At 41.6% G+C, this 24,377-nt stretch overlaps 1 protein-coding gene across 8 annotated transcripts in view; it reads right to left on the bottom strand.

Annotated features, from left to right (window-relative positions):
- Positions 1 to 24,377, bottom strand: part of PRDM2 (PR/SET domain 2) — a 132,597-nt gene that overhangs the window by 101,191 nt on the left and 7,029 nt on the right. For 7 of the 8 annotated variants that reach the window (XM_070384937.1, XM_070384935.1, XM_070384934.1 and 4 more), the window contains exon 2: positions 13,589 to 13,662. The exons of the other annotated variant lie outside the window; for it this stretch is intronic. In XM_070384937.1, the coding sequence (XP_070241038.1) occupies positions 13,589 to 13,597 (9 nt within the window). In that variant the 5' untranslated portion in view covers positions 13,598 to 13,662. The remainder of the gene's footprint in view (positions 1 to 13,588; positions 13,663 to 24,377) is intronic. 8 annotated transcript variants of the gene reach the window in all.

Raw genomic sequence — 24,377 nt, 5'->3', positions numbered from 1 at the left:
ACCTCTCGAGAAGCAAGAAGGAAATTGGGTGACAGCATGCAGGAAAAACAGGCCAGGAGAGGACCTTTCTGAGACAGGAATAAGTGTGGTGAGTTCAGGGATCAGACAGGCAGAGACTGACGAGTCCAGAGCTGGGCAGGGGACAGTGGAACGGCCATAGCTGTGGCGGGGGAGGGACGCAGGGTAATGCCACTGGAGAGGCATGAATCACACAGAATGAGAGGGGCAGAGGCCAGGTTGCACACTCCTCCTTCCAGAGGGGCCAACAGCCTCCCAGGACCCCATCTCTGCTGTCCCAGAATCAAGTTCAATTCAGTTCAGTCACTCAGTCATGTCCAACTCTTTGTGACCCCATGGACTGCAATACACCAGGCCTTCCTGTCCATCACCAACTCTCAGAGTTTACTCAAACTCATATCCATTGAGTCAATGATGCCATCCAACCATCTCATCCTCTGTCATCCCCTTCTCCTCCCACCTTCAATCTTTCCCAGCATCAGGGTCTTTTCAAATGAGTCAGTTTTTTGCATCAGGCGGCCAAAGTATTGGAGTTTCAGCTTCAGCATCAGTCCTTTCAATGAATATTCAGTACTGATTTCCTTTAGGATGGACTAGTTGGATTTCCTTGCAGTCCAAGGGACTCTCAGGAGTCTTCTCCAACAGCACAGTTCAAAAGCATCAGTTCTTCAGCGCTCAGCTTTCTTTATAGTCCAACTCACATCCATACACCACTACTGGAAAAATCATAGCTGTGACTAGATAGACCTTTGTTGGCAAAGTAATGTCTCTGCTTTTTAATATGCTGTCTAGGTTGGTCATAGCTTTTCTTCCAAGGAACAAGCATCTTTTAATTTCATGGCTGCAGTCACCATCTGCAGTGATTCTGGAGCCCAGAAAAATAAAGTCAGCCACTGTTTCCCCATCTATTTGCCATGAAGTGATGGGACCAGATGCCATGATCTTAGTTTTCTGAAGGCTGAGTTTTAAGCCAACTTTTTCATTCTCCTCTTTCACTTTCATCAAGAGGCTCTTTAGTTCTTCGCTTTCTGCCATAAGGGTGCTGTCATCTGCATATCTGAGGTTATTGATATTTCTCCCAGAAATGCTGATTCCAGTTTGTGGTTTATCCAGTCCAGCATTTCTCATGATGTGCTCTGCACAGAAGTTAAATGAGCAGGATGACAATATATAGCCTTGCTGTACTCCTTTCCTGATTTGGAAGCAGTCTGTTGTTTCATGACCAGTTCTAACTGTTGCTTCTTCACCTGCATACAGATTTCTCAGGAGGTAGGTAAGACGGTCTGATATTCCCATCTCTCGAAGAATTTTCCAGTTTGCTGTGATCCACACAGTCAAAGTCTTTGGCATAGTCAATAAAGCAGAAATAGATGTTTTTCTGGAACTCTCTCGCTTTTTTGATGATCCAATGGATGTTGGCAATTTGATCTCTAGTTCCTCTGCCTTTTCTAAAACCAGCTTGAACATCTGGAAGTTCACAGTTCACATACTGCTGAAGCCTGGCTTGGAAAATCTTGAGCATCACCTTACTAGCGTGTGAGATGAGTGCAACTGTGTGGTAGTTTGAGCATTCTTTGGCACTGCCTTTCTTTGGGATTGGAATGAAAACTGACCTTTTCCAGTCCTGTGGCCACTGCTGAGTTTTCCAATGTTCTGGTATACTGAGTGCAGCACTTTCACAGCATCATCTTTTAGGATTTGAAATAGCCCAGAATCAAGGCCCAGGCCCATTTCAAAGGTTTCTGACACTGATCACTGTGACAAATACAGTGGAAACTATGAGGATTCTCTACTTACCTGTTATGTAACAGAAAGCGTAAGAACCCTTGAATTCCCTACTTAGTGAAACAAGTTATCAGTGAACTGATCTGGAATGGTAGTATCAGATTTACCATAGTAAGATTAAGTTAGTAAGCTACGTCGTTATTAATTATAAACTGATCTCCTTAATTCTATGTCACAAATTCCTATCTCAAAGTCAAAGAAAGTGAGTATCCCCTCTCTGCCCCAATCAATTGCCACAAGCCTCCTGCCCATCATTCGGTCACTAATAAACACTTCCCGAGTGCTGGCACATGCTGGCAGTGAAGACACAACGGTTAACACAGCTGACCCAGGCCTCCTCCTCAAGACTACCAGCAGAGGAACTGCTCCTGCTCTGCTTTCTAACACAAAAAACCTCACAGGTATTTGGAGTCTCCAGTTTTGACCTTGCTGTAGAGCCTCTCAAAGGTCCTCTATGTTTTCCTGTAATACTCTTCCTCTGACCAAGGGTGACCTTCCAGGCTGGATGGTGGCAGCCCAGGGACCAGGACTTTCGCTCCTTCCTCTGGGCCAAGCTGTGCACTACCAAACACTTTCCACACATGGCCTCAGAGAGTCCTCACCATATTCACAGCAAACACTGACAGTACCTAGGGTACTAACCAGGCACAATCCCAAGCTCTTTCTGCAGCACCTCATGTAATCTTTACACTACCAGCCAGCTGTGGGTCCTGCTATAACCACATTTTACAGATGAAACTGAAACCTGACTGTGCTCACAGCGAGTAAGTGGCAAAGCTAGGATTCAAACCTCAACAGTCAGCTTCAGGGGCAAGACTCTCAAACACCATGCCTCAGAGGAGCCCAGTCAAGTAATTTTCCCAAATCACAGAGTCATGGAGCCAAAGTAAACCCATACAGGTGTTCACATTTTCACTACTAAACCATCACTGCAACCCGGAGATGCCTGGAAAGTCCCTTTTGGGCATCCATACGGTCAGGGCCATTTTTATAATCATACTAAGATGTCACCTGCCTTTCTGACTCTCAGGTGTGTACAGGGGAATTTTCTGGAGCCTTTGACATATGATGGACATATCATTCCACTGGCTAATGGAATGTGCAATTGTTTAACCTTGTGTTTTCAATATTCTGAGTCACGAATAAGGCCTACAGTCTGACTAATATCACCGGGCCATGTTGATTCCATGGTGCTGATACTGCACTAGAGTAAAAACATTACCATCAGGGGAAGCTGAGTGCAAAGGACCACACAAGGCTCTACTATTAATACTTTTACAATTTCCTGTGAATCTATTTCTCCCTAAAACCTGTTTCAATTTCACAGGAAATATCTAAATACATAATCGACATAAACAAAAATCTTGAGGATGGCTGGACTAAGGAAGACCACCCCTGACCTTCTGGTACCTCCTAGCTCAGGACCAATAGGCAGAGGACTGGAGTGTGTGGTGACAAGAGAATCAGGGAGGAGGCCGGAGCCACACAGTCAGGCCCCCTCACCCCCCGCAGCTTCCTAAGTACGATGGGAGGGGCTGTTCCCCTACAGGCACAAGGGTTTGGCTTTTTTGAAGGGTTTCATGGCTAATCACTAAAGAAGAACAAGTAAAAGAGACTAGAACAAACTGAGGTATATTAAAAGCAACAGCTTGTTGTCCCATTTGGGCTCCTGTAAGAATGGACAAGGAAAACAGAGTTCTTACCCTTTGCTTTTAAGCCCCAGATGGTGGGACTGCTACGATCTCAGCAATGTTTGGGGATTCCCAAACAAGTGTGTGTGTGTGTGTGTGTGTGTGTGTGATGGTGGAGCTGCTGCAATCTCCGGCCTGGGGATTCCCAAGGGAGTGTGTGTGTGTGAGTGTGTGTGTGTGTACACTCTACGCCCCTCCCTACCCAGAGGAAGCCTGTTCCCCACAGTCCTACCCAGCAGGGTCCCTATCAGGCCTGCTTCCCACTCTTGCCTTTCATTGCACACTATACTCTGACACACTTACAGTCTGGCCTGGTTTATGGTCTCTCTAGCAAACAGGTCCCAAACACACAGCGCAGGTCTGTTTCACTTGCCTCACACCCAGAGCCCAGCAAAGATGCCTAGCTCAGAACAGTGGTCACTGCGAGCAGTCAAACAAACAAGTGTCTGACAGTCAAGTGCCAGGAGGTACCGGAGCCATGATGGCTTTAAGAGGAGACGCACTCAGCTGGTAACAGAGTCCAAGGAAGTGGATGAGACTAGGGAGCAGAGAGCAAGACAATGGTGAGGACCAGCCCTCAGGACACCACTGTTTGAGGGTCAAAGGAGCAGAGGAGACCTAGACGAAGACATCCCAAAGGCAGGCGTGGTGTCAGAAAGGCCAGGAAAAGGCTCAGGGAACGGAGGGAGGTCAACAGTCAAAGACTGCTGGTGAGCCTTTAAAATCTGCTGTATCTGATCCCTCCCTCCAATGCCCACTGCCCATCCGTTAAACCTGAAATAGCGCAGCAATTCCCACTTTTCCAACAGATTTCCAATTGGTGCCCCTCGTGCCGGCACCAGCTACCCTAGGAACTGAAGAAAGCAACAAGGAGGAGGCAGGGTCCTGCCCACCGGCTAATGCAGGAGACTGGTGGGGAGTTCCCACTGGGACCAGTGAACTCTGATAATCATCTCATTGTGATAATCAGAGATAAGAAGGGAACTCTGTTTTAGTTAGGGTAGCTGGGGGTGAGGCAGGCACATCTCAGAGAAAATGATACAGAGACTTGGTCTTGAAAGATGAGAATGAGCCATGTGGGAGGACTAAGCATTCCAGAGAAACATCCTGAGGAGACAAAGGCTTTGGCAAGTTTACGAACCAAAAGAGGTCAGGTCAGAGTGAGCCAGGAGAAAGCAGAGGCGGCCGCCACCAGATGCTGCAGAACCTTCACCACCAAGGTTCAGAGACCAGCCTTTGGAGAGCACGGGGCGCTGCAGGGTTCAGAGCAGGGGAGTGACAAGATGTGATAAAGCCTCAGTGCTTCACATTTACTACTTGCTTATTCCTGCCCACATGGGACGGGAACCACTACTATCCCTATTTAACAGGTGAGAACAAACACCGGGAAGGCAGTGACTTGCCCAAGTTCAGACAGCTGGAGAGGCAAAGCCAGGACTGAAGGAGAAATATGAGTCACAGGACAGCAAAGGTGAGGCAGAGCTGAACCACCCTGTAACCTTCTCTAATGAAGTATTAACATCTGAACAAGAAGATAAGCCTTCTGTCATAGTTCCCTCCACAGTTATGTAAGGAAATGCTGTTCGAGTGGCTAATTTCTTTTTCAAATTCCAGAAATAACCTAACATTTTCTAACCAAAAAACAATGTCCTGGATTTTATAAAAATTGCTATTTACCTAGTAGAATACATGATTCAAAGTGAGATTTAAGTGCTGTCATCATTCAATGCATTAGTTGCCTGAACTACACGTTCTCTAATTGAGGTTCAAGTTATAACGGATTAGAATCACTTTACTTGGAAGGCTTTTTTTAACGGATTGGAATCACTTTACTTGGAAGGCTTTTTTAAGTCTTTAACATCAAACTGGTATTTAGAGTTACCTACAAAAATTAAAATTCTAAATTAATGATATGCTACAACGCAAAAGTGGTTTTGATATTTTACACCATACATATTTTTAGGATTACAAAAAAAGCAGGAGAGACATCAAAAATGAAAGATAGCAGCCATCCCACAGTTTCACCAAATCTTTAGAAATATTACAAACAGATTTATCTAGATGGTTAAATGGTCTCCCATAAAGATTTCCTGTAAAAGGAATAAATAAACCATTAACATGCAGAACAAATGGATCAATCTAAAAAACATATGCTGACCAAAGAGAGATAAACACGAAGGAACATACACTATATGATTTCATTTACCTGAAAGTCTTGAACAGAAGAAGACCAAACCATAGGGACAGAAAGCAAGATAGTGGTCACCTGGGGTGGAGGCCGAGGGGTGCAGAGCAGCAAGAAGGAACTTTTGGGGGTGATGGAAACGCCCTATATATTGAGAGTGGTGGGTAGTGACATAAGTGTGAACATTTGTCAACACTCTTTTGAATGAGTATATTTTACTATACATAAATTACACCTTAAAGTTGATTTTAAAGTAAAATAACTAAGTGAATCCTACACTCTCTCTTTAAATCATGCTAAAATGAAATTTGCTCCTTGGAAGGAAAGCTATGACAAACTTAGCCTATGAAAATGCAAAGACAGCACCTTGCCAATAAAGGTCCATATAGTCAAAATTTTGTTTTTTTCAGTAGTCATGAATGGATGTAATAGTTAGACCATAAAGAAGGCTGAGCGCCAAAGAACTGATGCTTTCAAACTGTGGTGCTGGAGAAGACTCTTGAGAGTCCCTTGGACAGCAAGGAGATCAAACCAGTCCATCCTAACGGAAATCAACCCTAAATATTCATTGAAAGGACTACTGATGAAGCTGAAGCTTCAATACTTTGGACACCTGATGAGAAGAGCCAACTCACTGGAAAAGACCCTGATGCTGGGAAAGATTGAAGGCAAAAGGAGACAGAGGCGGCAGAGGATGAGATGGTTTGATAGCACCACCAACTTAATGGACATGAATTGAGCAAATTCCAGGAGACAGAGGAGGACAGAGGAGCCTGATGTGCTGCAGTCCATGGGATCACAGAGTTAGATGTGACTGAGTGACTAAACAACAACAAAAAAGAAAATAAAGAAAAAAATGTCAAGGCCATAGAAAAAATTTTTCAAGGTTTTTCTTTAACCCAAGTCAAGCATTATTTTGCTCAAAAACCTCCAAAAATGTCCCATCTCCCTAAGTAAAGTCCACTCTGGTCCTCACAATGACCACAGGTCTGATCCAATACCACATGTGGCCTGGAATCAGTCTGCTCCACCTTCTCTCCACAGTCTCAGATAAACAGTCACTGGGTTTAGTACATAGCAGAGCAGTGGCACTGGCTGCTATTACATAAGACTGCATGTGACGTCTCATACTAATGTCTTTATTTTTAAAAGTATAAGAAGAAACAAGCTTTACTGACATTTCACTTAAATTTCTATCAGTAACTCCTTTTATACACTTCACCCAGAGATTGATTGCAAGTCACTGTATCAGTTTTAACCTATTTAATTAAAGCATCTTGTTTCTTACATATCGATTTGACCAAAACCAGCACTGGGGTGGAGGTTGGGGCGGGGGGCGGGGGGGCGGGTGCGGGGCAACAGCAGTAGGTGACAGGAGAGTTCAGATTCAATATCCCTTAATATTAAGTACACAACATAGTATATTCACAATACTATGAAACCTTGAAAAATATTCACATATTCCTGCACAACAGACTAATACTAATCACCACAGCAACTGTCACCAGCAAAAACATCTGAATCAGAGAGTATTAAAACACTCAAATTCCATGAACAATTCTTCTTTGTTTAGACTTGCAAACAATATTCTTGGTTACTGTTCTAGATGCTGGGGGAAAAAAATAAAACGAGCTTCAGTCTCCTGAAATAGCATTAAATTGTACTTGGTTAAGGAATGAGTGAAACTGCAGAAAGGATAAGCAGATAAGACAAAGAACAAGAAAATCACATACACTATCTTTGCAAGAGAACAGCAGTCAAACAATTCCAAAAACACATTAAAAGTGCCCTCTTTCAGAAGGCTGACAGGTCCATTAGGCTGTCCAGCTGAAGAAACCGTCCTCAAGTATGGTATTAATAGTAAACAAACGGAGAAGGCAATAGCAACCCACTCCAGTACTCTTGCCTGGAAAATCCCATGGACGGAGGGGCCTGGTAGGCTGCAGTCCATGGGGTCGCTAGGAGTCGGACATGACTGAGCGACTTCACTTTCACTTTTCACTTTCATGCATTGGAGAAGGAAATGGCAACCCACTCCAGTGTTCTTGCCTGGAGAATCCCAGGGATGGAGAGCCTGGTGGGCTGCCATCTATGGGGTCGTACAGAGTCGGACACGACTGAAGCGACTTAGCAGCAGCAGCAGCAGTGAACAAACATATTAGCACACTCTTGCCCGCTAACAGTCTCATCTCCCCAGGGCAGGAAAAGTGACATTCTAAAAAACTGGAAATCAGAGTATGTCTCTGTCCGGTGGCTTCCCATTGCATTTATTTTTTAATGTATTTACTTCTGCTGGCACTGGGTCTTTGTTGCTGCGTGCGGGCTTCTCACTGTCGTTAACTTCTCTTATTGCGGAGCAGGGGCTCTAGGTGTATGGGCTCAGTAGCTATGGTTCCTGGACTCTAGAGCACAGGTTCAGTAGTTGTGGGCACATGGGCTTAGTTGCTCTGATGCATGTGGCTTCCTGAACCAGGGATCGAACCCATGTCTCCTGCATTGGCAGGCAGATTCCCATCTACTGTGCCACCAGAGAAGGCCCCCTCATTGCATTCAGAATAAAAGATAACTTCTCATGGCTCTTAAAAGTGAAGTGAAAGTGTTAGTCACTCAGTTATCTTTGACTATTTGTGACCCCATGGCCTGGAGCCCACTGGATTTCTCTGTCCATGGAATTCTCCAGGCAAGAATACTGGAGTGGTTTACCATGCCCTTCTCCAGGGGATCTTCCTGTCTCAGGGATTGAACCCAGGTCTCTTGCATTGCAGGCAGACTCTTTACCATTTGAAAATACCCGGGAAGCCCTACAGAACTGGCCCTCACCTCTCACATCAACTTCATCCTATCCAAAGTCCCTAAGGCTCACCAAGCACCAGCCTCGGCTGCTCTCTGTTCCTTGAACTAGCAAGCTCATTCTCACCTTCCGTCTATGCACTCACTATTTGTTCACACTGCCAATAACTTTCTTTCCCCAGAGCTACACACATCTGGTTCCTGGTTATTACTTGAGTCTCTGTTCTATTATTAATCAGTTCTTCAGAACAGCCTTCCCTGACCATGTAATCCAGAGAACCTTCCCCCATTGTCACGCACCATTCTTTATATTCTATATAAACACTACCTTATTTCACTGTCTTCACAGCACTTTTCACTATCTGAAATTATCTTGTTTGTCATCCTGCTTTTTAACTGTCTTCCTCTAAGAGAAGATAAGTTACAAAGCATAGCCCTTGCCTGTCTAGTTCCCTGCAGGCAGAATTTACAACACATGGGATGCAGTCTATGCAGGACAAAAGAGGGGATGAGAGAACATTCAGAATAGCTAAAGTAATACACTCTGGATCTTTCCATTATTCTGACAGCCTATCACAATTCTAAGAGTTGGATCTGCAGCATCAGTGACTAAAAGCTTATTTCAGTATGTAAAATTTTAGAACAAGTTTGGAAGGCTGAATTGCTTTGCTACTCATTACTGACAATACCGTGGATGACTGATCAATATATTAAGTTGCTGCCGGTGGCTCAACAGTACAGAATCCACCTGAAATGCAGGAGACGTGGCAGAAACCGCAGGTTAGGTCCCTGGGTCGGGAAGATCCCTTGGAGAAGGAAATGGTAACCCACTACAGTATTCTGGCCTCAAAAATCCCACGGACAGAAAAGACTGGCATGCTACAGTTCATGGGGTCGCAAAGAGTTGGACACGACAGCAACTAAAACAATAGCAAATCATAAATCTATTATACTGACAGAAAGTTTCATATATTCATAACAATGAGTTATATAATGGTTCTTAAAAAAAACTGTGTGACTCAATAAGTTAGTCATCAAGACACCTGTATTAAACCATTAGGGCTTAAACCCACACAACGTTATACATCAATAATATCTCGATAAAGCAGGGGAAATCACTGGGGCTCTACCTAAAGAGTATAGTCCTCTTCTCCTCCTAAACATGTGATGGGTTTGCACTGCTTTCCCCTCTTGAGTTTTAAATTAGATGTAGCCATAGGAGTAACTTTGGCCAATTAAGTAAAAGACATGTGTACTGACACAAAGCCTCGGTCATCCTTGGTTCTTAAGCAGGCTTAAAGCTCAACATTCAGAAAACGAAGATCACGGCATCTGGTCCCATCACTTCATGGGAAATAGATGTGGAAACAGTGTCAGACTTTATTTTTTTGGGCTCCAAAATCACTGCAGATGGTGACTGCAACCATGAAATTAAAAGACGCTTACTCCTTGGAAGGAAAGTTATGACCAACCTAGATAGCATATTAAAAAGCAGAGACATTACTTTGCCAACAAAGGTTCGTCTAGTCAAGGCTATGGTTTTTCCTGTGGTCATGTATGGATGTGAGAGTTGGACCGTGAAGAAGGCTGAGCGCTGAAGAATTGATGCTTTTGAACTGTGGTGTTGGAGAAGACTCTTGAGAGTCCCTTGGACTGCAAGGAGATCCAACCAGTCCATTCTAAAGGAGATCAGCCTCGGGATTTACTTGGAAGGAATGATGCTAAAGCTGAAACTCCAGTACTTTGGCCACCTCATGCGAAGAGTTGAGTCATTGGAAAAGACTCTGATGCTGGGAGGGATTGGGGGCAGGAGGAGAAGGGGACGACAGAGGATGAGATGGCTGGATGGCATCCCTGACTCGATGGACGTGAGTCTGGGTGAACTCCGGGAGTTGGTGATGGACAGGGAGGCCTGGCGTGCTGCGATTCATGGGGTCGCAAAGAGTTGGACACGACTGAGCGACTGAACTGAAACTGAACTGAGATCCACACTGGATGTTAGCAAGAACAAGAAATCAACAGTTGCTGTGTAAGATGCTGAGATTTTGGAGCTGCCTGTCTGTAAGTACAGCATCACACAGCTCATCCTGACCAGTACAGCAGTATAGCATGGGAATCAAGAACCTGGGCTGTGGAATCTGACCAGCCTGGTGTGACTCAGAGCTCTGTCACTTACTATGTGAGAGATCATGGGCTTCTGGCCTTAATGTCCTCATCCATAAAATACTTACAATACCTACTCTTCCTAGAGAGTTAGACAAGAGTTGGACACAACTTAGTGACCAAACCACCACACTCTTCATACAGTGGCTGCAAAGACTTGAGTTGAGATAATATATATGTAACACACACTACAGTGCCTGGCATGTTGATTAAGTACTCACTAGATAGCAAGTGGCATTAAACTTTAGCACATCTACTTTAAGCCACTATGAACATATTTATATTATGGAACTTGGTGGCCCTGGATGTTCTAGAAAGTAAAGCATTCTAAACTCTGGGACAGCCATTTATAAAGTTCTGGTTTCTCCTAGAAAAATTTAGGAAAAGGTAAGAATTGTGGAACATCTCAAAGTTAACAGGGATGGGTGTGGAATGATAGTGAAGCAAGCAAAGGTATCTATGATTTGAAAGTAGAAAGAAAAGAAAATGGAGAGTGAGGGGAGACAGTGGCTGGAAAGTCTGGGTTCTAAATTAGAAAGATAAGAGACAGTAAGAAAAGGTTAAGTGCTGAGAACAGACAGAAAGAGAAAATAAGCAAAGAGCATGTGGGCCTAGAGCTTTGTGGATCCCAGGGCTGAGGGTGGAGATACAGCCTGGCCTGCTACACCTGCAACGCCTTGGAATACTGATTGATAAGACAGCAGTTCAAAATACTGCTTCAACAGTCGGTGCTTAAAATGCCAGGAGGCTTTGGACTTTGTGGTTTTTTCTAAAGGACTCACTTGTAAACAATATGGTATGCTGACTCCGAGGATCCTTCAGTCCCTAACACTCAGCTGTCAGGCATGTATAAGTAACAGACTCCATGATATTGTCTTAGAAACTTAGATACCAACCATAAGATTCACCAAAGCAATGTTGACCAGGCCCTAGAGAGAAATATCTAACCCTAAAGTCATCATCAAGATTTTCATTAAAAATTAACCCTGTTCAAGTTAAAACTTGCTTAATATCTAAATTTTTGTGTAGTTATTTTGAGGCTTTTCAGGCACTTACTGCTCAATTTCAGTAGCTGAAAATAAAAATAAACACAAAAGGGAAAAACAGCAAATGTCCTGAAACAATTCATAATTTTTAAAAATCATGGAGATGGGACAGTTGTTGAAAAATACTCACAGATTTTATGTCATGATATAATAATCAGGTCTCAGTATCATGAGACTAATACTCTTCAAAGAATAAAAATATAACTAAAGATGCTGAAAATTTTACTATAAAAAGTAGACATTTTTATAATCCAAATAAAAGTTTCATCACTACCAAACCACTAAAGTTACACCCAAATCAGAAATGCACTAGCCATTAGAAACATAAGAGGACCCTTTCCCACTGATATTTGGCATCAAAGGGAGTCCTCTACAAGAAATTGTCAAAAAGCCAAAAAGAACTGGTTATTGCTCCAACTCTTTGAAAGGCATGTGGACTTTCCTTAAATGCAAGTTCTTCTGCTATAACTGCAATATTAAAGCAAAAGTGTGAGGTGTCACACAGGTCTAAATATGCTTTAAATAAAATATTACTAGCTTAGTACGGTTAGCCACCTGAAATAAATGGCGCTGAAGAGTGCTGCCACCTAAGTGACGTCAATATTTCGATTCCGCTTTGGAAGGTTTGACCATCATTCCAGTCCAGAACCAAGGCTCCTCTAACAACAGCTCTGAGACAGTGGAAAAGCAAGTTCCATGAGGAGACAAGGTCAGCATTAAGACTCAATCTTAAAAGAGGAAAATAAATGAACTTTATGACATGTATATGCACAGAACTTTGATGAACAGTGACTATGAAAAAAATCCATTCTGTTCTCTTTTTCCCTCCCCCATCTCACCATTTCAAAAATAATCTGCCTTCAAAAGCATGTCAGTAAATCTGCAAGCTTTAAGAATAATAGAAACCATGTGCCCATGTGTTCGCCAGATTCATTTTTTATGATGTATGGTCCTCTGCATTAAAATCAACAAATTTTTGATAAAGAAAGTAATGAAAAGAAATCAAAAGAATCCATTCCAAAAATTTCACATCTCTCAATCCCAACAGAGGACATGAATGTATTAAACCTGGTCACCTAATGAAATTGGACTTGTGATCTCCAGCAAGAGGCACCTGTAAAGGATAAAAAAGGTGTCTGAAGTTTCAGTTGATAAAGAGTACAAAATGTTTTCAAGCCTGAGAGCTTTAAGCTAAGCACCAAAAATTACAGACTTCACATATTTAAGTTCTTTCCTTCGTATTAAAAAAAAAAAAGTTTTATAAAGATGTCAAGAGAGAACGCTTCTAATATCCATACATTCCTGTAACTGCAAGTGAAAAGATATTAAGACTAGAAAACAAGAATCCTACTTTAGAATATATAAAATCTACGTAACTGGTTCTACTTATCAGAATTCCCTTAAGGCTACAGAATTATTTAATCTCCAGGTAACCCCACACCCTCCTGTAGGGAGAAACACATCTTATGTTTCAATATCCATCCTCTTGTTTTTATTCTAAATTGGTTTTTAAAGGACAGAAGGCTTAAAGTTTCCCATTTAGCTTTGGTCTCTAAAAATAACTTTCAATTTTCTCCTTGCAACCAACGAGTTATTACAAAATAAAAAGCACTAAAAATGGAAGCTTAATAAGCTTCGAAACAAAAACAAAATAACACCAGGGAAAGCAAAGAAAAAGGAAGCCTGAACTGAAGCCCTAAGATGCCACAGAAACACCAACTCACGCAAGACAATGCACACTCCATTCCATGAACACACACACTATGAAAATGACGAACTAACGAATGTTGTTAAGCAACAGAAAGGAAAATCTAGGAGGAATGAAGGTGTGTGTTACTATCTTTTAAAAATTAAGAACTGGACTAACATCTAGATAATGTATTTGTATAAATTCTTATTTTTAAACTCACCTGATTCATTTTCAATTCCTGTTGTGTTCTGAAAAGATACACACAACAAAGAAACTTCTTTGATTACATGAGCCCTAAAAAGAAAAACAGACAATTGTGATATGTACCTGCCTACAAATTTACAGTGATTTAAAACCACATACAGAACTGTAGAGTCTGCTCAAAGGACTATTCATAAAGCAACTCCATGCTAGATCAACTTCAATCTACGCTAAGAACTTACTTTGCAGATTTATTATCTACAATAAAATAGATGTCTTACTACCCTTTACTGGGGCTTCATTGTACTCTACAATTGAAAGCAGACTCATTAGAATGACATCAGATTTTTGCTTTGGAACTGAAGCACACCTAAGAAGAAATAAATTAGCTTTGTTAGTAGAAACACAAAGCAGTGCTGAGTAATTTATTAAGCGATGTAAAGGTTCTTCTTTGACTTATATCAATACTGTGTTGAATACAAACACAATTAGACCCCTATACATTATTTTGTTTTTCAAGTTCCTCAAGTAGAAAGGGTGAGTTTACTAACATTTCCATGGAGATTTCTCTTTGAGAAAAAGACTGGAAACCTTGTAGTAAAATGCAAATATTTTAATAAAAGCTGTTTGGAAAGAACTACAATTACTCCTTTAAAATTTTTCTTCAATTTATTCATAGTATAGGAATGGAAAGACAGAATTATTTCTTGCAAACGCAAATGACATACTTATTTCTAAAGAACAATCCCTGAAGACGGTCCTTTCTGCAACCTTCTGTCTTAGGAGTCATTCATAATACATGGAAATCATGAGAGTAGCACTGCCACTGTAATATTCTTGTTTTCATCATGCATGTATACACATCATTAAATAGAATTCTATTTCTTCACGGATTTACCTACATTCATGTTTCTTTCCTAGACGTCACAAGACTTACGTTGTACTTCATGTTCTAACTGCTAATACCCCAGGAAATTATAACTTAGGGACATTCTTCATCCTAAAATATACTGCCTGCCCCCTATCATCAAGAACAGTGCTTTGATATTTCTCCCGGTTTCATTAATAAGGATTATTTCAGGTTTTTCTCCTTGAGGTCTTTAGCCACACTCACCTGAACACCTTTAACAATCAAAGGCACTATATTTAAGTTAAGGCCTAGTCACCTGAACTAGTTTTTATTCATAACTGGCACAGGTAATGTATTTGACAACTTGCAATTTGTTAGAAAGCTCTGTGCTAGCCAAATCAATATATACTCTGCAGAAGTAAATATGCAGTGAATATGATTTCAGAAAACTGGTAATTAACCCATGAAGTTCATTCCTTTAACTTTATAATATTCAGCATCTTTCTCACATACATTTAACATGTCCTTCCTTAGCATACATATTCTTCACTGAAATTAAGCCTTTTCTATTATGGCTATTCAGTTCCACCAGGAGGGCCCTGGTGACACCTGAGGCACCCAGGAGTGAAAGAAATGGCAGGGATTTCATCTACCCTCTCACTACACTTTTATAAATGGATTTACTAACACTGGCCATGAAGATCTAGCTTTGCGGGGGAAGGAAAAAACCCCTGTAGTAAAATGCAAATGTTTTAATGAGAAAGATCTTTGGAAAGATGTTTTACCATCTCCTTTGCTCCGTCTTTTCCTTCTCATAAGAATCATTGATTATCATTAGGAAGCTTCTTGTAAGACAAGCAGGCTCTGGGCTACCATCACATAAACCAGCTCAGTTAATTTTCACAAGGTTAGTTTCTCAACTAATGACAGAGATTCAAGGAAGCTAAAATTACTCAGTAACTTTGGTTTCTGCTATGGCTTCTGAACCATATTTCACCAGCTTTTTTAGTCCTGCCTCACCTTGTACCTACTACATGCCAGGCTCTACTTTTGAGTAGTGAGCAGACAGATCCCTGCCCTCTAACAAATAAGCAAGCAAAACGTGTAGTATGTCAGATAATCAAAGTGCTTTAGAGGAAAACAGGCACCTGGAGAGGGAGACAAGGATTATAATCTCTATCTCAACATTGGCCAGTGAATCCATCACATGGTCAGAGAAGGCCTCACTGAGAAAGCAGGTGAGGAGCTGAGAGTCAACAAGGGAGGGAGGAAAAGCATCATGAGGAGGAAGACTGTACACAGCAGACGAGAGGCCAAGTGCAGGACATAATGGCACAGAGTGGGGTGGGGAACAGGAGAGACAGATTGAAACATGAGCTTTGCAAGGTAAGCACCGTTCACCAGAATGGCTACAGCTTTTTCATCCAGAGATGGAAAGCCACTGGGAGGCTTACGGTGGCAGAAGCGACCTGGCGTGTCTTAGATTTAAAAGGAGACTATACGGGAGTAGGGTGGAAGCAAGCAGACCTCTTAGGAGGCTAATGTCCCCATTTAGGCAAGAGATGATGGGGCCTTGGCCCACAGAGCAGAGATGTGACAAGTCGGCAGATCCTGATCTATTTTTAAAATAGAGTCCCCAGGATTTGCTGCCAGATTTGATGCCATGTATGAAAAAAAAAGAGGAAGTCAAAGATGACACCAGGGTTTTCATCCTAAGGACATGGAAGGATACAGCAGCCATTTTCTGAGAAGCTATCTCCTTCTTTCCATCTGCTTTTCACTTATTTTCCCTCTTTATTTAATACATTTTCCCTCCCTTTTCCTCCCCTTTCATAGTTGCCAGCTCACAGGCACAAACCAAACAACTCAGATACTGTGACATCTAAAAATGAAGAGCTAAAATATTAAAGTACTTAAAACATCTTACTCTTTCATTTATTTCAATGAATCTCAACTTTTTAATGAAAAACTTGTAATTCAGATTGTTACATGAGTTAATAATAATCTGATTTTCTATACTGCCTATTCCTTCTCTGTCCAAATTAGATGGCATTCATCCTTTCTTCCAGAGAAGGCAATGGCAACCCACTCCAGTACTCTTGCCTGGAAAATCCCATGGATGGAGGAGCCTGGTGGGCTGCAGTCCATGGGGTCGCTAAGAGTAGGACATGACTGAGCGGCTTCACTTTCACTTTTCACTTTCATGCACTGAAGAAGGAAATGGCAACCCACTCCAGTGTTCTTGCCTGGAGAATCCCAGGGACAGAGGAGCCTGGTGGGCTGCCATCTCTGGGGTCGCACAGAGTCGGACACGACTGAAGCGACTTAGCAGCAGCAGCAGCATCCTTTCTTCAGGCTTCCCTGGTGGCTCAATGGTAAAGAACCAGCCTGCCAACGCAAGAGATGCAGGTTCAACCCCTGGGTCAGGAAGATTCCCTGGAGAAGGAAATGGCAACCCACTCCAGTATTCTTACCTGGGAAATCCCATGAACAGAGGGGCCTGGTGGGCTACAGTTCATGGGGTCGAAAAGAGTCAGACACAACTTAGCGACTAAATAGCAGCAACAATATCATTTCTTTCCAAAAACTAGAGAGACCTTAACATCTTTAAGGGTTCACTATTTATTCTTGATGCTGTATGCTTGGACCCTCCTCTCTATCACTTCTAATCCTAATTGCTAAAAACAAGACCCTCTTTTTTTTTTTCTTTCTCTCTCTTGACTAACAATACTATCAGATTATATATCTAAAATATTTTACAATAATGAAAAACATCGCAATCTAACACTGACTTCTCAAATGATATTTTAAATTAGGATATTCAACTATACTAAAAACAAGAGATGTTACAAGAAAAGAACTAAGATTTTGGCAGTGTCTCTCAACACAGGACCACTGCATTTGGAGCTGAGTACTCACTCCAGTGCAAGACTGTCCCTTTCATTAAGGCCACTTAGCTCTGCACTGCGAAATCAATGCCAGCAGCTCCCTCTGAGCCACACATCCCCACATCCCCTTCTGGTGGAGAACCTCTGAACTGTAGTAATCATGTACTAGCTGCACCATGATAATACATTTTAAAGCAACTATAGATTCTAAACTCTGTTATTGGAATAACTTCCCTAAATTCCTCCAGGATTGCAAAACCCCTGTGGAAATGCATGGCAGTTCTACATAACTTTTACATTCAGTGTTGACTTTAACAGCACTGATTTATATACCTACCTTTCTAACACAGTTATCTCAGGGTCTGTGTTTTATCAAACATGGTAACTGCAAGTATCAATCATACCAGTATAGCGGCCGAGAGGAATCTTTCCACACCTACCAATGAAACTGAGGAATTCTATCAAACTTTAAATAAAATGCTAAATAATTAAGTGCCTCCAAATTTCCAGTAGTAAATAATGAAAAACTTAAAATCCTGGACTTTTGGGACCATAGATTCTTAGTTTCTTGTTTGGATTTCTATGCCTGACCAAAACTTCTTTAAAATGTCTGCATTTCCTTCCATTCCACCTGCTGATGTTTTTCAGATAAACTACATTAGACAGATTCACAAATTTAGAGCATGTGAATTTCTATCACCAAATATACTTCACTAACAGCACATACTCTTAGAAAACTAAAAGTTCGATCTTGATTTTACTGATCAAAGGTTTTAATAACATACATGTACTTAACTTTTAAAGATACTGCTTCCAAATTCTAGGATAAATCATCTGTACAAATATTTAATTTAGTAATATCATAAAGATGATTTAACTATATATAATCAGTATGAATACAGCAACAATAAAATAATTAGGAGGGTCTTTATTCAAATACTGGTCCCTTAGGAGATTAAGACAATCTGAACAACTATTAAGCTGCTGTCATCTGACACGGTAGCCAGAGACCAGAAAATCTAGAACTATGCAGGAAACCCCATACAAACAGGCAGTTCCAGGGTCAGACCATCCCTGCAGGCCCAGCCATACTTCTATCACATCATCTGAGATAATGCAGATCAAACAAAAGAAAGACACAGACTAACATTAATGCACTACATATAACACATCAAACTGTCGTATCTGTCCTTTGTAGACTTGTGAAGCCTACCAAACAATATGAAAAGCCTTTAAAGAAAAAGCAATAGCAGATTCTTTAAGACTAGTCTAAGTCTGAGAGGAAGGGCAAAGAATTAGGAATATAAATACTTGATTTGCACATTCACTATGTGCACGCTAAGTCACTTCAGTTGTGTCCGACTCTGCGACCCCACTTTGTAGCCTGCCAGGCTCCTCTGCCAATGGGATTCTCCAGGCAAGAATACTGAAGTGGGTTGTCATGCCCTCCTCCAGGGGACGTTCCCCACCCAGGGATCGAAACAGTGTCTCTTATGTCTCCTACATTGCAGGCGGGTTCTTTACCACTAGCACCACCTGGGAAACGCACCTGTAAGTTACTGATATTCAGTTCAGTTCAGTCACTCAGTCCTGTCCAACTCTTTCAACCCCAGGGACTGCAGCACACCTGGCATCACCAACTCCTGAAGCTTGCCCAAACTCATGTCCATCAAGTCAGCGATGCCATCCAACCATCTCATTCTCTGCCATCCCCTTCTCCTCCTGTCTTCAATCTTTCCCAGCATAAGGGTCTTTTCTTTTGATTCAATTTAGGTTTGGGGAGCTATTTGGAAAATAAATTATTCACTAATGTTATTTTAAAATTATTTTCTTAGATTACAAATTCCACATTGTAACATAAAGATTGGAAAAGGTCAGTCTTTATTCCAATCACAAAGAAAGAAAATGCCTCGCAAAGAAAGAAAATGCCAAAAAACGTTCAAACTACCATACAATTGCGCTCATTTCACATGACAGCAACTAACCAGTTATGACCAACCTAGACAGCATATTAAAAAGCAGAGATGTTACTTTGCTGACTCTGCCTAGTCAAAGCTATGGTTCTTCCAGTAGTCATGTATGGATACGAGAATTGGACCATAAATAAAGCTGATGCCGAAGAATTGATGCTTTTGAGCTGTGGTGTTGGAGAAGACTCTCAAGAGTTCCTTGGACTGCAAGGAGATCCAACCAGTCCATCCTAAAGGAGATCAGTCCTAGGTGTTCAATGGAAGGACTGATATTGAAGCTGAATCTCCAGTATTTTGGCCACCTGATGGGAAGAGCTGATTCATAAAGATTGTGATGCTGGGAAAGATTGAGGCAGGAAGAGAAGGGGGCGAGAAAGGATGAGATGATAGGAAGGCATCATTGATTCAATGGACATGAATATGAGCAAACTCCAGGAGATAGTGAAGGACAGGGAAGCCTGGCATGCTGCAGTCCAAGGGTCAGACACAACCTAGTGACTGAACAACAACATCAAGACTCAGAAGAAACGAACTTTCAAGACTCAGAAAGCAACACACAATTTATGGACAAATAGTAAAACAGAAATAAGAGAACTGGCATGACCGCAGCAAAATTTTAAAAATCAAAAATATGGAAACATGGACTAAAAGAAAAAAAAGTTTTAAAAATATCATTGTGTAAAAGAAGTCTTGGAATGTTTATGACCTACATAAGAAAAGAAAAATAATTCTAAAACTAATCACTACATAAAGTAGATCTCTCATGGTAAATGAATGTCATTGTGGCAAACACTGAGATGATCAACCTTTTAGCAAAGTAGATTTACAGATTTACACTGTAAATCTTAACTTTCTCTGACCAAAAGATTCTTGCAGTCCCAAGAAACTTTTAGAAAAATAATTAAAATATCCAAAGCATGCCAACTTCTCAAAGGCAGTTTTCATTAACAAACACAGCTAATGTACTATCAAAAACTACCATTCACAATTCCTACCAGAAGAATGGAATCACCAAGTTACAATTTATAAACTCTAGCTATCAACATAAAAACATCTAGCATCCATTCTTGGGGATTAGAACAATCACATAATTCATAAGTACTGAATCTGCCTAGGAATTTGCTAAATGAAGTCATTCATTTTCCTTTTCTAAAATTATACATAACATATCACTGGAATACTCATCCAGAACATTTAGTTTCACACTGAAAAATATACCAACGTTACTTTAAAAAGACAATGTCACCAAATTAAATAAGCTAAAGTGAAAAATCAAAACTGGTATGTTTATCACTTTCATTAGGGTGTGTGTGTGTGTGTGAAGAGAAAAAAACAGATTTGAGAATACAACAAAGATTTGGCAACCCTTCGGTGAGTGAAGTGAAAGTCACTCAGTCGTGTCCAACTCTTTGCGGTCCATGGAATTCTCCAGGCCAGAATGCTAGAGTCGGTAGTCTTTCCCTTCTCCAAGGGATCTTCCCAACCCAGCAATCGAACCCAGGTTTCCCGCATTGCAGGCAGATTCTTCACCAGCTGAGCCACCAGGGAAGCCCAAGAACACTGAAATGGGTAGCCTTTCCCTTCTCCAGAGAATCTTCCAGACCCAGGAATCGAACCAGAGTCTCCTGCATTGCAGGCGGATTCTTTACCAACTGAGCTATCAGGTAATAACCCTTTGGTAAATCGGACAATATGAACTCTTACAGCTTAAAACTGCTCATGCCTCTCACCCTCTAGAATGATTTCTAGCCAAGGCAAAAGCAACAGTATAACAGCACATCAAGAGAGGAATTTCCCAAACTCAAGTGTGTATTAAGAGATATAAAGAACTTAATGCTCACAAATAAATCAGTAATTTATCCCATTTCAATAAACTGGTTTCCTCAGTGATACCCTGAAAACCACAGACAAATATCCCAGGGCCTGAGTCCCCAAATTCATAGAGCAGAATGTCCTGACAACCAACCTAAATAAGGAGGCAGAGTTTAAAGAATTTACTCCAGGTAGAACTTGACGGGCTCCCTGGTAGCTTAGATGGTGGAGAATCTGCCGACAATGCAGGAGCTGCTGCTAAATCGCTTCAGTCGTGTCTGACTCTGTGCGACCCCACAGACGGCAGCCCACCAGGCTCCACCGTCCCTGGGATTCTCCAGGTAAGAACACTGGAGTGGGTTGCCATTGCCTTCTCCACAATGCAGGAGACCTGGGTTCAATTCCTGGGTTGGGAAGATCCCCTGGAGAAGGAAAAGGCAACCCACTCCAGTATTCTTGCCTGGGAAAGTACAGGAACACTGGAGCCTGGTGGGCTACAGTCCACAGAGAGCAAAGAGTCAGACACGACTGAGCAACTAACACAACACAGGAGAACTTGATATTGACAACACAGTTCCCCCAGAACTGAGAGGAAGACGAGAAGGTCTGCTGTTTCGAATGGCTTTAGAGCCACAGAGCTCTGATGGGATGAGGTTGATTACTTTTGTCTGAAATATCTCTAAGTTAAACAATACCATAGTAGAATATTTAATAAGAGACCAGCAGATAAACTAGGAGAGTAATATGAATGCAAATTTAGATTATGGTACGAGAAGGCAATGGCACCCCCCTCCAGTACTCCTGCCTGGAGAATCCCATGGACGGAGGAGCCTGGTGGGCTGCAGTCCATGGGGTCGCTACGAGTCAGATACGACTGATCGACTTCACTTTCACTTTCATGCACTGGAGAAGGAAATGGCAACCCACTCCAGTGTTCTTGCCTGGAGAATCCCAGGGATGGGGGAGCCTGGTAGGCTGCTGTCTATGGGGTCACACAGAGTCGGACATGACTGAAGTGACTTAGCAGCAGCAGCAGCAGGGGCCTTTTCTTCCCCTAGAATCTCTCTCCTTTACTTGAAAAAAAAATTTTTTTTAATATAAGGGAAAATTTTCAAGAAACACCTCTCTAAGCATTCACTAATAAAGAGCTAGCAATAAATATATAGCAAGTGCTGATTATTTATCATTTACCTGGTAATGTTAGGGATGGCTATCACATGCACTCTCTTACTCGAAAGTGAAAGGGCTTCTCTTGTGGCTCAGCTGGTAAAGAATCCACCTGCAATGTGGGAGACCTGGGTTCGATCCCTGGGTTGGGAAGATCCCCTGGAGAAGGGAAAGGCTACCCACTCCAGTATTCTGGCCTGGAGAATTTCATGGATTGTACAGTTCATGCGGTCACAAAGAGTCGGACATGACTGAGCAACTTTCACTTTCTTATGATTTTGATTAAATGTATACACCTATGTCACTATATTATGCTGAACATGTAATTTACTACATCAAAACTTTTAGGTTTTGTTTTGGGTTTCTACAAAAATTCTACAAGTGCTTTCTAGCCAGTCCCTGCTGTCTGATGAGAACTATGCACAGATTCAAGATCATTATTATAATTCCCATCTCTCTGCTGAAAATTATAACTAACCAACTATTGACTATGTATTCTCCATATATTCTGCAAAACAGCATTAAACTCAAAGAATTTCCTATAAAATGATGCTTTTGTAACATTTTCCCATGTTGGTTGCATTAAGAACAAAGAAAATTAAGCTGATTCTTTCCTCACACTCAAATGCCAAGCTTCCAACTCAAACACAGACTTTCTACAAGGAGTTGCCCCATGACAGCTCACTTCACAATTCCCCAAATAAAATGAACTTTCAATTAACCCCCCTGAGTTACTATTCTTCCACTGGAGTTCCCAATGCAGATGTAACTGATGTGATTAAACACTAAAAATTAAGGGACTTTCAGGAACCCTGCAAAACACTTGTGAATTTTCTGTAAAGGGGACGAACGCTTCAGTACTGTGAGGAACTGGTCTTGCCACTCAAGTACGCATCTTTTCAAACCTGAGCGTCAATATAGTCATCTTACAAGTGGCTGCTCAGAGGCTTTCTGGTTTCTCCCATACAATCAAGTATATAGGAAAACTCACCCTCCACAAACTACACATAAATGACAAGGAGATTTCTGAAACTCGTGAGTGAACAACCTATAGCAAAATTACAAGTTACACCAGATAAGAGTAACAACTATATTTTGCTAAGATGGCAGGGTCAACAATCAGTGTATTTCTTGAGATTTTCTCCCAAGAGTTTATTATTATTTTGGTAGGGAGCAACTCTCCTGCTTTAAATGAAACCTGAAGTTTGGAGTCTATCCTCTAAATATGTAACTATTTCTAGTCTTAACAGCATTTTAAAGTAACAGCAACACCTACTGTTTGCAGGGGCTTCCCCGGTGGCTCAGTGGTAAAGAATCCTCCTGCCAATGCAGGAGACCTGGGTTTGATCCCTGGGTTGGGAAGATCCCCTGAAGAAGGAAATGGCAATCCACTCCGGTATTTTTGCCTGAGAAATCCCATGGACAGAGGAGCCTAGCAGGCTACAGTTCATGGGGTCGCAAAAGAGTTGGACATGACTTAGCGACTAAATAACAACAACAAAAACTGTTTGCAGAGTGATGTTTGTGTACTGCTCTACAGTTTAAGTAAAGAGACACAGATGTATAGAACAGTCTTTTGAACTCTGTGGGAGAGGGGCGAGGGTGGGATGATTTGGGAGAATGGCATTGAAACATGTATATTATCATATGTGAAACAAATCGCCAGTCCAGGTTAGATGCATGAGACAGGATGCTCAGGGCTGGTGCACTGGGATGACCTGGAGGGACGGTATGGAGAGGGAGGTGGGAGGGGGGTTCAGGATGAGGAACACGTGTACACCCGTGGCGGATTCATGTCGATATATGGCAAAACCAATACATTACTGTAAACTAATTAGCCTCTAATTAAAATAAATAAAAAAAAGTTCTTATACATATATGAATTTTTATTGTTAAAGGAAAGTATGTTTCCTCAACTTCTCCACAACTCAGTAACTGAACAACACATTTTCTCAAAATAAATAATTAGTGGTTCTGGTTTTAAGGTAAAGAGTAATGCCTCCCCTTACCTGGGGACTCAATATATGACACAGAGGATGAAGGACCACCTCTTGGTGCCAGCGGCTGGAGTAAGCCAGACAGTGCCCCTCTAGTCAGGGTCTGTGCCGAGCTCCACAGTTT

This window comes from Bos mutus, chromosome 16 (assembly GCF_027580195.1).
Source record: "Bos mutus isolate GX-2022 chromosome 16, NWIPB_WYAK_1.1, whole genome shotgun sequence".
Lineage (NCBI taxonomy): Eukaryota > Metazoa > Chordata > Mammalia > Artiodactyla > Bovidae > Bos > Bos mutus.
Note: the sequence above shows the minus strand (reverse complement) of the source record. Positions and strands in the feature narration are given on the sequence as shown.